General features: G+C 45.8%; 1 protein-coding gene across 1 annotated transcript in view; it reads left to right on the plus strand.

Annotated features, from left to right (window-relative positions):
- Positions 1 to 13,485, plus strand: part of LOC109888858 (otogelin-like protein) — a 62,404-nt gene that overhangs the window by 35,157 nt on the left and 13,762 nt on the right. Inside the window, exons 26-28 of the mRNA XM_031821413.1 lie at positions 151 to 267; positions 13,178 to 13,338; positions 13,406 to 13,412. Coding sequence (XP_031677273.1) covers positions 151 to 267; positions 13,178 to 13,338; positions 13,406 to 13,412 — 285 coding nt within the window. The remainder of the gene's footprint in view (positions 1 to 150; positions 268 to 13,177; positions 13,339 to 13,405; positions 13,413 to 13,485) is intronic.

Consider the following 13,485-nt stretch of genomic DNA (forward strand, 5'->3'; position numbering starts at 1 on the left):
CCCCCCGCGCTTCCACCCTTCAACCCAGTCTCCTGCGTCTCTAGGGCATACCTGTGATATTTAAGAGAAATCAGACACCCACTCACTCTGTGTGTGTGTGTGTGTGTGTCTGCGTGTGTGTATGTCTGCGTGCATGCGTGCGTGTGTCAGTGTGAGAGTGACTATGTGGTGAAGAGAGCGTGTGAAGGAGACCTGGGTAGACAGCCGTACGCCAAGAGAGAGTGTGCACTACTCTACAGTGACATCTTTATCCCCTGTCACAACGTGGTGAGTACACACACACCCACACTGGGGAGTGGGTTATGGGAACGATTCTTATCTGCTCTCAGTAAACATGCTCTACTCTCAGGAGATATACACTAATGGACACACACATACAGGGTTCAGGTTAAATGTGGGCAGCAGGTAGCCTACAGTCTTAGAAAAAAGTGTTCCAAAAGCGTTCTTCGGCTGTCCACATAGGATAACTCTTTTTGGTTTCAGGGTTCTAGGGATTCTACCTGGAACCAAATGGGTTCTACCTGTACCTGCAACCAAAAAAGGTTCTTCAAAGGGTTTTCCTATGGGGACAGCCAAAGAGCCCTTTAAGGTTCTAGATAGCACCTTTTTTTTCTAAGTGTAGCCGTTAGAGCATTAGGCCAGTAACCAAAAGGTTGCTGGTTGGAATCTCCGAACCGACAAGGTGAAAAATCTGTTGATGTGCCCTTGAGCAAGGCACTTAACCCTAATTGCTCCAGTGTCACCAAGATAATGGCAGACCCTGGCCATGGCCCCACTCTCCAAGGGTGTCTCAGGGGGAGTTGGGATATGCAAAAAACAAATATAAGCACCCACCAAATTATTATTAAATGTGTGCGGGAGATGGATATTGGAGGTTGTGCGCTCTTATTCTCTAAGGGGCCAACAGATGGTGCTGACTGACACCATCTGCTTACAAATTGAATAATAAAACAATAACAAGAGTGACCCTTATTAAGCTGACAGTTTTAGTAAGATAATGTATGTGAATGTTTATTTAAAAAAATATTATTGTTTATTGGGTGTAATTTGTTGTCATGACAAAGACTGCACACATGCACATGCATACCATGCATCTCTAATGTCTAATCTGTGTAGGGCCATAAGCAAACAAGAAAATGCACATGCAGAAGCAACGCTACTCATTGCCGGTGAATTTTAATGCAGGGAACCTGGAATCTGTTTTACCTCATTTTTACCAGAATGTCACCTGTGCAACTACAGGCGACAAAACTCTAGATCACCTTTACTCCACACACAGAAATGCATACAAGGCTTTCCCTCGCCCTCCCTGGCAAATGTGACCATAACTCTATCCTCCTTATTCCTGCTTACAAGCCAAAACTCAAACATGAAGTACAAGAGACGGAAGTGGCCCAATGAAGCAGATGCTAAGCTACATCACTGTTTCACTAGCAAAGACTGGAATATGTTCCAGGATTCATCCAATAACATTGAGGAGTTTACCACATCAGGCACCGGCTTCATTAGTAAGTGGATCGACGACGACGTCCCCACATTGACTGTACATACAGTACATAGCCCAACCAGAAGCCATGGATTACAGGCAACATCCTTACTGAGCTAAAGGCTAGAACTGTTGCTTTCAAGGAGCAGGACACTAATACGGACACTTATAAGAAATCCTGCTATGACCTCTGACGACCCATCAAACAGGCAAAGCATCAATACAGGACTAAGATTGAATCCTACTAGGCCAGCTCTGACAATCGTTGGATGTGGCAGGACTTGCAAACAATCACGGATTACAAAGGGAAACCCAACTGCGAGCAGCTCAGTGACATAAGCCTACCAGATGACCTAAATGCCTTCTATGCTCGCTTTGAGACAAGCAACACTGAACCAAGCATGAGAGCACCAGCTGTTCCAGACAACTGTGATCTCGCTCTCCGTAGCCAATGTGAATAAGACCTTTAACCCTTTGACACGTACAAACACACAGGTGTGATCATTCTACAGTGGTCCCTGCAGCATACGCTCAAACCGGTGTGATTAGAACACTTGATTAGAACATCTAGCATTTGAGCTGGCCATACCGTTTTTTCACATACATTTTTTTCACAAACACAGTCTTTATAACTGTCACGTTCTGACCATAGTTCTGTTATTTTATCTTTGTTTTAGTATGGTCAGGGCGTGAGTTGGGTGGGCAGTCTATGTTTGTTTTTCAATGTTGGTTTTTGAGTTCGGCCTAGTATGGTTCTCAATCAGAGGCAGCTGTCAATTGTTGTCCCTGATTGAGAATCATACTTAGGTAGCCTGGGTTTCAGTTTTGGGTTGTGGGTGTTTGTCTTCCGTGTCAGTGTTTGTCGCCACACGGGACTGTTTCGTTCATTTCACGTTTAATGTTTTGTATTTCGTAGTGTTCAGTTTATGTTTTAAAATAAACATTATGGACACTTACCACGCTGCGTTTTGGTCCTCTGATCCTTCTCGCTTCTCCTCCTCAGAAGAGGAGGACGAAATCCCTTACAGAAACACCCACCAACCAAGGACCAAGTATCGTGGTAACGGGCAGCAGCAGCAGCGACTAAAAACACAGGACTCCTGGACATGGGAGGACGGCAAGGGACCATGTGCACAGCCAGGGGAATATCGCCGCCCCAAAGCAGAGCTGGAGCCAGTGAAAGCAGCGAGGCGCCGGTATGAGGAGGCAGCACGGCAGCTCGGCTGGAAGCCCGAGAGGCAGCCCCAAAAATTTCTCGGGGGAAGCACACGGGAGTGTGGCGAAGTCAGGTAGGAGACCTGCGCCAACTTCCCGTGCTTACCGGAGAGAGAGAGGGACCAGGCAGGCACCGTGTTATGCGGAGGGAACGCACGGTGTCCCTGGTGCATGTGCATAGCCCGGTGCGGTACATTGCAGCACCTCGTATCGGCCAGGCTAGAGTGGGCATCGAGCCAGGTGCCATGAAGCCGGCTCAGCACATCTGGTCTCCAGTGCGTCTCCTCGGGCTGGTGTACATGGCACCAGCCTTACGCATCGTGTCCCCGGTTCGCCAGCACAGCCCAGTGCGGGCTATTCCACCTCGCCGCACTGGCCTGGCTACGGGGAGCATTCAACCAGGTAAGGTTAGGCAGGCTCGGTGCTCTAGAGCTCCAGTGCGCCTTCACGGTCCGGTCTGTCCGGTGCCACCTCCACGTACTTGCCCTCCGGTGGCAGCCCCCCGCACCAGGCTGTCTCTCTGTCTTCTCCCTACAGGTGCTCCCGCCTGTCCAGCGCTGCCAGAGCCTTCCTCCTCTCCAGCGCTGCCAGAGTCTCCCGTCTGTCCTGAGCTGCCAGAACCGCCAGTCTGTCCTGAGCTGCCAGAGCCGCCAGTCTGTCCTGAGCTGCCAGAGCCGCCAGTCTGTCCTGAGCTGCCAGAGCCGTCAGTCTGTCCTGAGCCGTCAGTCAGCCAGGAGCTGCCAGTGCCGTCAGTCAGCCAGGACCTGCCAGAGCCGTCAGTCAGCCAGGACCTGCCAGAGCCGTCAGTCAGCCAGGACCTGCCAGAGCCGTCAGTCAGCCAGGAACTGCCAGAGCTGCCTGTCACGCCGGCGATGCTAGAATCACCCTTCACTCCAGCGCTGCCGGAGTCTCCCGCCTGTCCGGCGCTGCTGCAGTCTCCCGCCTGTCCGGTGCTGCCGGAATCTCCCGTCCATTCGAGACCCGTGGCATGGGTCCCCAGTCCAAGGTCGGCGGCGAGGGTCGCCGCTCTAAACAGGCCACGGAGGCAGGCTAAGAGGCGCAAAAAAACTACGGTGAAGTGAGGTCCACGTCCCGCTCCAGAGCCGCCACCGCGGACAGACGCCCACCCAGACCCTCCCCTATAGGTTCAGGTTTTGCGGCCGGAGTCCGCACCTTTGGAGGGGGGGGGGGTACTGTCACGTTCTGACCATAGTTCTGTTATTTTATCTTTGTTTTAGTTTGGTCAGGGCGTGAGTTGGGTGGGCAGTCTATGTTTGTTTTTCAATGTTGGTTTTTGAGTTCGGCCTAGTATGGTTCTCAATCAGAGGCAGCTGTCAATTGTTGTCCCTGATTGAGAATCATACTTAGGTAGCCTGGGTTTCAGTTTTGGGTTGTGGGTGTTTGTCTTCTGTGTCAGTGTTTGTCGCCACACGGGACTGTTTCGTTCATTTCACGTTTATTGTTTTGTATTTCGTAGTGTTCAGTTTATGTTTAAAAATAAACATTATGGACACTTACCACGCTGCGTTTTGGTCCTCTGATCCTTCTCGCTTCTCCTCCTCAGAAGAGGAGGACAAGATCCCTTACAATAACGCTATGTCCTCAATGTGAGCAGTTTATTTTTGGATGCAATGTGCACAGAAGTAGCAACAGTGTAACACAATTCTCATCCATATCAGAGAAATGTAGGCTACGTTAGTCCTAGTGCTAACTGAATAAAGAGGGAGCTAACGCAAACTGTCATATTTAGCTAACTCTCAGCTGATCGAAACCATAATATGAATTAGCTAATAGCAGTTACTATTTACAATTAATCAAATCACGGGTGAGCTCACCAGTGATTGAAGTAATTGAGTAAAACACTTTCTAAAATACTAATGTAATCCGACGGTGGGCAGAGTTTGTGCGCACCGCCATGTTTTTTTTTCTGTGTCAACCAAATATAAGAAGAGATGACAAGATGAGTTGGGTCTGTTTGCGGTATGCATTTCAAAGGCGAAAGGGGCTGTGTCATCTACCATCATTCTCTTCCTGAAGTTGACTCGAAAGACGAGTGAACCATCCCTTCACCTCATTTTCTATAATATCTTTGGTTTGACAGACATTTACGTGACAACCAGAATGTATTGAATGATGTCAACAAACATTGCTCCACACATAGCCGGCAAATAGCTTAGCATTAGCTCATCATACTCAGTACAGCCTTCAAAAAATTATTTTACACACATCATCTGTGTCCATTAAAATCTATGCAAGAATCAGAATGCATGATTTGTCACCATTACTTGAAAACATGAATTAAACAACAAATAAAGAAATGATTACCACACAAACCATTTTCTGATAGTGATTTATGGATACAAGTGGCTCTTGCCGGTGTAATGATACTGATTGCCACAGGTAGTTTGTTTTATGTTTCTACTGTTGTGGCTATATGGAGTAGCTAGGCCTTCAACAACTCTATCTGGTCGTTGTGTCAGGGGCAATAGTAGCTAATTATAAGCCTACGTTAATTCACCTAACCTGCTGTGTTAGTTCTCCTAACTTGCTATATAAACAAACCATCTGTGGAGACAAATCATCAGTATCAACACACCAGCAGCCAATCACATCTCCCCTGACACTCACTTGGAGCCAATTAGTGTTGTTGTTTATGTATGTAGCTAGTGGGCTAAGCTGTAGCATTAGCAATGTCTTTCAAAATGAGACAACTCACAAATTAGGAAATTCTGGAGATATTTGTAAATTCTGACAATTATTCTGAGTATGACAGTGAGGAATCAGATTCTGACAGTGACACTGAGGAGCTGCCCCCAGCCTTGTGGCCATTGATAACTCCGAATCTGAGGAACCCTTTCCAACCGACAAAGTCCCAGGTCCCTCTGAAGATGCTGGTGGTGATGGAGGCAGACCAACAGTGGGTGAAGTACGAAATGTCTGCGGTAGCTGGAAGGCCGCCATCCATTTCACCCCGTTTGGCCCTGCTGTTTGCTTTGACGAGTTCCAGTCTGGAGTGCAAAGTCCCTTGCCATCTCCCTCTGAGGCAGAGTGCTTCAAGCTATTTCTGAAAGAGGAAGTGGTGGAGATATAGTGGAGGAGACCAATCGCTATGCCTTGGACCTACAGGAGAAGAGAGCCACAGGGAACCTGATGGGAGAGAGAAAGATCAAACCAGACTGTGTGCTTGACTATAATCGCAAAAGGGGGGCAGTGGATATGGCGGACATGATGAACAGCTTTGTGGCATGCGCTAGGAAAACCACCAATTGGTATATGTTTTTCCATCTGATCGGTACTGCTGTCCTCAATGGCAAACAAACTAAATGATTACTGAACAAGATTTTTTGTAATTGGACATACAGTTCACATACAAATCAAATACAGTTCCTTTATGACGCTAAATGGACAATATCTCACCCACCTCCCCACTCCCTCATCCATCTCCAAACAACTTGTTCCGAGAATACAAAAGCTGTCCTCAAACTTCGGCAAGAAAGATGTCCAGTTCAGGTTATGATTTTGGCATGTTATGTTTAATACTGTGTGTGTGGTTTCTGAAAGTACAGAATGAAGAGGAATTATTGGTAATTATAATAAATGATCAGGATATAGCAATAGATCCTTATTACAATGAAGTAACTTAATAACTGAAGAGCTCCACAAGGGCTCCACTAGGGAGCAGGGTAAGGCAGAGCTATGCAGGCAAAATGAAGACACAGGCCAATGCAATGGTCATGATAAGGCCTGGGCAGCTTTAAAGGTTTAAAACTTCTTTGACTCCATTAGCGTTAGCATTGTTTTACATAACTAATAGAAAAGGTAACTAAACTCAGCAAAAAAAAGAAACGTCCTCTCACTGTCAACTGCGTTTATTTTCAGAAAACTTAACGTGTAAATATTTGTATGAACATAACAAGATTCAACAACTGAGACATAAACTGAACAAGTTCCACAGACATGTGACTAACAGAAATTGAATAATGTGTCCCTGAACAAAGGGGGGGAAGCAAAATCAAAAGTAACAGTCTGTATCTAGTGTGGCCATCAGCTGCATTAAGTACTGCAGTGCATCTCCTAATGGACTGCACCAGATTTTGCTGTGAGATGTCACCCCACTCTTCCATCAAGGCACCTGCAGGTTCCCGGACATTTCTGGGGGGAATGGCCCAAGCCCTCATCCTCCGATCCAACAGGTCCCAGACGTGCTCAATGGGATTGAGATCCGGGCTCTTCGCTGGCCATGGCAGAACATTGACATTCCTGTCTTGCAGGAAATCACGCACAGTACGAGCAGTATGGCTGGTGGCATTGTCCTGCTGGAAGGTCATGTCAGGATGAGCCTGCAGGAAGGGTACCACATGAGGGAGGAAGATGTGTTCCCTGTAGCGCACAGTGTTGAGATTGCCTGCAATGAAAACAAGCTCAGTCCGATGATGCTGTGACACACCGCCCCAGACCATGACGGACCCTCCATCTCCAAATCGATCCCTCTCCAGAGTACAGGCCTCGGTGTAACGGTCATTCCTTCAATGATAAACACGAATCCGACCATCACTCCTGGTGAGACAAACCTGTGACTCGTCTGTGAAGAGCACTTTTTGCCAGTCCTGTCTGGTCCAGTGACGGTGGGTTTGTGCCCATAGGCGATGTTGTTGCCGGTGACGTCTGGTGAGGACCTGCCTTACAACAGGCCTACAAGCCCTCAGTCCAGCATCTCTCAGCCTACTGCAGACAGTCTGAGCACTGATGGAGGGATTGTGCGTTCCTGGTGTAACTTGGGCAGATGTTGTTGCCATCCTGTACCTGTCCCGCAGGTGTGATGTTCAGATGTACCGATCCTGTGCAGGTGTTGTTACATGTGGTCTGACATGGTGAGGACGATCCGCTCTCCGTCCTGTCTCCCTGTAGCATTGTCTTAGGCGTCTCACAATACGGACATTGCAATTTATTGCCCTGGCCATATCTGCAGTCCTCATGGCTCCTTGCAGCATGCCTGCGGCACATTCACGCAGATGAGCAGGGACCCTGGGCATCTTTCTTTTGGTGTTTTTCAGAGTCAGTAGAAAGGCCTCTTTAGTGTCCTAAGTTTTCATATCTGTGACCTTAATTGCCTACCGTCTGTAAGCTGTTAGTGTTTTAACGACCGTTCCAGAGGTGCATGTTCATTAATTGTTGGGTAAGCATGGGAAAGAGTGTGTAAACCATTTACAATGAAGATCTGTGAAGTTATTTGGATTTTTATGAAATATCTTTGAAAGACAGGGTTCTGAAAAAGGGATGTTTCTTTTTTTTCTGAGTTTACATAAGCACAATTCTCCTATAACACCATAACGTTTATGAAATCAGTACCTCAAGGGTGCACGGTAAAGGAATACACACAGAATACATTATACTCCATACATAAATATGGTGTGCTACAGTAGAAATTACATAACATAATACACAGAAACTGTATTATGATAAGGTAATAAGGAATGTACTTTGATAAGAATGCACATAGTAATTATTAGTAAGGAAAACAACGATAAAGGCAATGCGGGCGCCAGCCGGAAAATGCACCAGGGGGAAAAAGTTTGGGCAGGTTCTGTTCTGACTGCAGATGCACAAATATCTGTATATGACCTGAGAAAACTTTAGGGGAGTGCTTGGGCTCTCATGTAATAGAAAAATGTATCCGGCTCATCTAGCTAATCCTCGCCTTAGATTAGCATAGCATGCCTCAAATGTAAATTGTCTGTCACGGTGAAATGGGCTACTTCTATATGAATTAATAAGGAGGCGGAACGCACATCATTTCAAACTTTTTGAAAATCATGTAAAATGTACAACTTGAAACATATCCTATAATTAGCAGGCAGTGAGCCTTGATTTGAGAGCAGCAAGAGGTAACTGTCCTGTTGCGTAACAATTACATTTTGGAACTAATTCTGGCATCACACACATAAGACAACTCATGCTAGGGGGACCGAGATATTTGGAACTCACGTGAAAAGGTTAAACAAGTTAACATTCACATGGCCCCGCATCCAGGGCCAGACGTACTCAGAGCTTCCACTGACCAGCTGGCAAGTGCCTTCACTGACATTTTCAAACGTTCCCTGACCCAGTCTGTACTACCTACAGTACATGTTTCAAGCAGACCCTGTGCCCAAGAACACCAAGTTAACCTGTGTAATTGACTATCGCCTCGTAGCACTCACATCTGTACACTCTTTGAAAAAGGGTTCCAAAAGGGTTCTTTGGCTGTCCCCATAGGAGAACCCTTTTTTGGTTCCAGGTAGAACCTTTTGGGGTTCCATGTAGAACCTTCTGTGACCCACAGTGTTTGTCATTATACCCTGATGATGACAGCTTGTCTGTTGAAACGTTGGTTATTAGGTTATTCAATTATTGCATCTGAGCTCCTAGAGTGTGCGGCTGTCCTTTTCTTTTCTAAGTGTTCTAGTCCGCTAGCCAGCACTTCGCCTAAACAGGTATGCGTTTCTTTCGCATCCACCCAAAATGGTTCTACCTGGAACAAAAAAGTATCCTTCAAAGGGTTCTCATGTGGGGACTACTGAGGAACCCTTTTAGGAACCCTTTTAGTTTTTTTTCTAGGAGTGTAGCTTTGAAAGGCTGGTCATGTTTTACATCAACATCATCATTCCAGAACCTCTCGACCCACTCCAATTCGCATAGCACCCAACAGTTCCACAGATGACACAATCTCAATTGCCCTCCACACTGCCCTCTCCCACCTGGACAAGAGGAACACCTATGTGAGAATGTTGTTCATTGACTACAGCTTAGCGTTCAACACCATAGTGCCCTCCAAGCTCATTACTATGCTCAGCATGGCGTGTGTTCATGGATGACAAGGGAAGCCAGGCTTCCCCCCAAAAATGACCCCCCCAAAAAACATTTAAAAAATAATTTTGCTTTTGTCTTTCTGTGTTTCATAAATTTCCTTTAATTCACAAGAGGTTAAATGTCTCACTGGAGAAAGCATCCAATTGAAAGAAACACCACCCCTCTGTCTCTGTATATGTAGCCCATCTATGGTGTCTGGTCAAAAAGCGTATGACATTGTTGCCGCCCGTAGCTTTGAATGCAAGGGAAGCCAGCGAGCATTTGGCGTCCCTTGATAAAAACGTTATAAAATAATAGCCAATCAGCATTGAGCTAAACTGAGTAAGCTCAGCTGTGAATGGTCCTGGCTCACCAAAGAAAAGTCTCACTGGATTGGTTTCAGATCATTCACATCAGAAGACAAACGTCATTGACAGAAAACTTGAATTGTTGCATATTTAAAATCGTCCCTTTCCTTATTAGGCATGGATGGAGATAGGGATTTGGACATGTGGTTTTACTTTATTCTCCGTACTGGCCAAGTATTATAATTGGGATTCTGATCCAAGCATACAGTGCATTCGGAAAGTATTCAGACCACTTCACTTTTTCCACATTTCTTTACGTTATAACCTTATTCTAAAATTAACCCCCAAAAATTCCTCATCAATCTACACACAATACCCCATAATGACAAAGCGAAAACAGGTTTTGGAAATGTTTGCAAATTTATAAAACATTTAAATCCAAAATACCTTATTTACATAAGTTTTCAGACCCTTCACTATGAGAGGCACATCCTGTTTCCATTGATCATCCTTAAGATGTTTCAACAACTTGTTTGGAGTCCACCTGTGGTTAATTCAATAATTGGACATGATTTGGAAAGGCACACACCTGTCTATATAAGGTCGCACAGTTGACAGTGCATGTCAGAGCTCTGAGACAAGATTGTGTCATGGCACAGATCTGGGGAAGGGTACCAAAACATTTCTGCAGCATTGATGGTCCACAAGAACACAGTGGCTTCCATCATTCTTAAATGGAAGAATTGTGGAACCACCAAGACTCTTCCAAGAGCTAGCTGCCCGGCCAAACTGAGCAATCGGGGCAGAAGGGCCTTGGTCAGGGAGGTGACCAAGAACCTGATGGTCTCCCTGACAGAGCTCCAGAGTTCCTCTGGAGAGACCTGAAAATAGATGTGCAGCGACGCTCCCCATCCAACCTGACAGAGCTTGAGAGGATCTGCAGAGAAGAATGGGAGAAACTCCCCAAATACAAGTGTGCCAAGCATGTAGCATCATACCCAAGAAGACTTGAGGCTGTAATCGCTGCCAAAGGTGCTTCAACAAAGTACTGATTAAAGTGTCTGAATACTTACATTTGCATATGTACATTTGCAAACATTGCTAAAAACCTGTTTTTGCTTTGTCCTTATGGGGTATTGTGTGTAGATTGATGAGGGGGAAAACCCCATTTAATCAATTTTAGAACAAAGCTTTAACGTAACAAAATTTGGAAAAAGTCAAGAGGTCTGAATACTTTCTGAATGCACTGTAATGTAGGCTAATGTTAACTAGCTGGCCTGGCGCATCGTTGCCCGTGAAAGGAAGTTAGGGAAGCGAGCAAGCATTTTATCCAGGTAGCCAAGGACCACAAAAACTAAAGGCGTGTATGACAGAGTCATACACCGTTTAGGCAACATGAAATCGGAGAATGGCATTGGCGTTTCTCTACAAGTAAGGTGAGTTAACATGTTATTTTCTACTTGCACGTACACACACACACACAAATCAGTACCATAGACAGCCACACCATATTTAGCTTACGTTGATTGGACTAAATCGTTTTTGGTACATTTTAGTTGTCACTATATTAGATGTTGAAATGGTGCTGGAATAGTGGAGGCAACGCCTGTTTTCTTTGCGACTTGCGGTAACTCTCCATGGTTCTAAATCAATAGTTGTTTAGTAGTCCGAAAATGTGGGAAACATTCATTTGCTTGACCATGCTGTAGGTCATGTAAGGCTTTGTGACATGCAATATGTTTTGTGGACTTCATCGGATAGATGAAACAAAGATGTGGTTGAATTTATTCTGACACTGTGTCTTATTGTCTCAGCTGTAGACCTATAAATCACGGTGTCAAGGCATATGAACTAACAGGTTATAGAACAAACAATGCAATTATCACAACACATAGGTTGTAATATGGCTTTTTTTCCTGGCATTCCTTCCCCGTTGATTTTACCCACTCACCACTACTGAAGCTCATGACCCTAGGACTGAACACCTCCTTCTGCAATTGGATCCTGGACTTCCTGACAGGCCACCCCCATATGGTGAGGGTAGGCAACAACACATCCGCCATGCTGACCTTCAATATGGGGGCTTTCAGGGGTGTGTGTGTCTGTCCCGTACTGTACTCCCTGTTCAACCATGATTGCATCTCAACCTACGACTCCAAAACCATCAAAAGTTTTGCTGACAACACGATGATGGTAGGCCTGATCACCAACGACAATAAGACAGCCTATAGGGAGGAGGTCAGTGACAACCTCAACAGCAGCAAGACAAAGAAGCTGATCATGGGCTACAGAAAAAGGAGGGCCGAGCATGTCCACATCAACGGGTTGAGAGCTTCAAGCTCTTCGCTGTTCACGTCAGTAAAGAATTAATATGGTCCATACACACCAACACAGTCGTGAAGAAAGCACAAGATGGCCTCTTAAACCTCAGGAGGCTGAAAAGATTTGGCATGGGCCCTGAGCTATACCATCGAGAGCATCTTGACCGGCTGCTTCACTTCTTCATACGGTAAGTGCTTGGCATCTGACCACAAGGTGCTACAGAGGGCAGTGCATATGGCCTAGTACATTACTGGGGTCGAGCACCCTGCCATCCTGGACCTCTATACCAGGTGGTGTCAGGGGAAGGCCCTAAAAACTGTCAATGACTCCAGCCACCCATAGACTGTTCTCTCTGCTACCGCACGGCAAGTGGTACCGATGCACTAAGTCTGGAACCAACAGGACCTTGAACAGCTTCTACCCCCAAGCCATAAGTATGCTAAATAGTTAACAAAATAGCTACCCAGACCATCTCCATTGACCCTTTATGAACTAACTCTTTGACTCATCACATATGCTGCTGCAACTGTTTATTATCTATCGTGTTGCCTAGTCACTTTACCGCTACCTATGTGTACATATCTACCTCAATTACATTGTTCCTCTGCACATCAACTCAGTACTGGTACCCCGTGTATATAACGTTCCTCATTGTTTATTTCTTCCTCGTGTTATTCTTTTTCTATTTTGTCTCTGCATAGTTGGGAAGAGCCCATAAGTAAGCATTTCACTGTTAGTCTACACCTGTTTACGAAGCATGTGACAAATAAAATGTGATTTGATCCCTGTGTTCCAGAGTTTAACCCACATCTCATTGTTCTGATGTCCCATCACTCCTATTCACTCCCCTTCAACACACACAAACATGTCACTCATTCCTACCTACATTATTCACACACACTCCTAACCCACATCTAACCCCAATGACCTGTCTCCCACTCTAAACCCTCACTCACCCCCCAGGTAGATATGACCTGTGTGTGTGTTTTCATGTGTGTGTGTTTTTGTGTGTGTGTAGGTGGATGTATCATGGTTCTATAGGAACTGCTTGACAGACACGTGTAACTGTAACCGAGGCGGAGACTGTGAGTGTCTGTGTACGTCCATTGCTGCCTATGCACACACCTGCTGTCAAAACGGTGTCACTGTGGTCTGGAGAAACCCCTCTGTCTGCCGTGAGTAGAGACACATATACACACGCAATGTGTGTCTGTTCCTCTGACTTTCTCTCTGTCTGTCAGCATAGGTGCTGGGTCAGTCAATGCTCCTACACGCCCGCATGCACACACACACATGCCAGTACACAGAACTATAGAGTACCCCCTC

The sequence above is a fragment of the Oncorhynchus kisutch genome, linkage group LG4, assembly GCF_002021735.2.
Source record: "Oncorhynchus kisutch isolate 150728-3 linkage group LG4, Okis_V2, whole genome shotgun sequence".
Classification (NCBI taxonomy): Eukaryota; Metazoa; Chordata; class Actinopteri; order Salmoniformes; family Salmonidae; genus Oncorhynchus; species Oncorhynchus kisutch.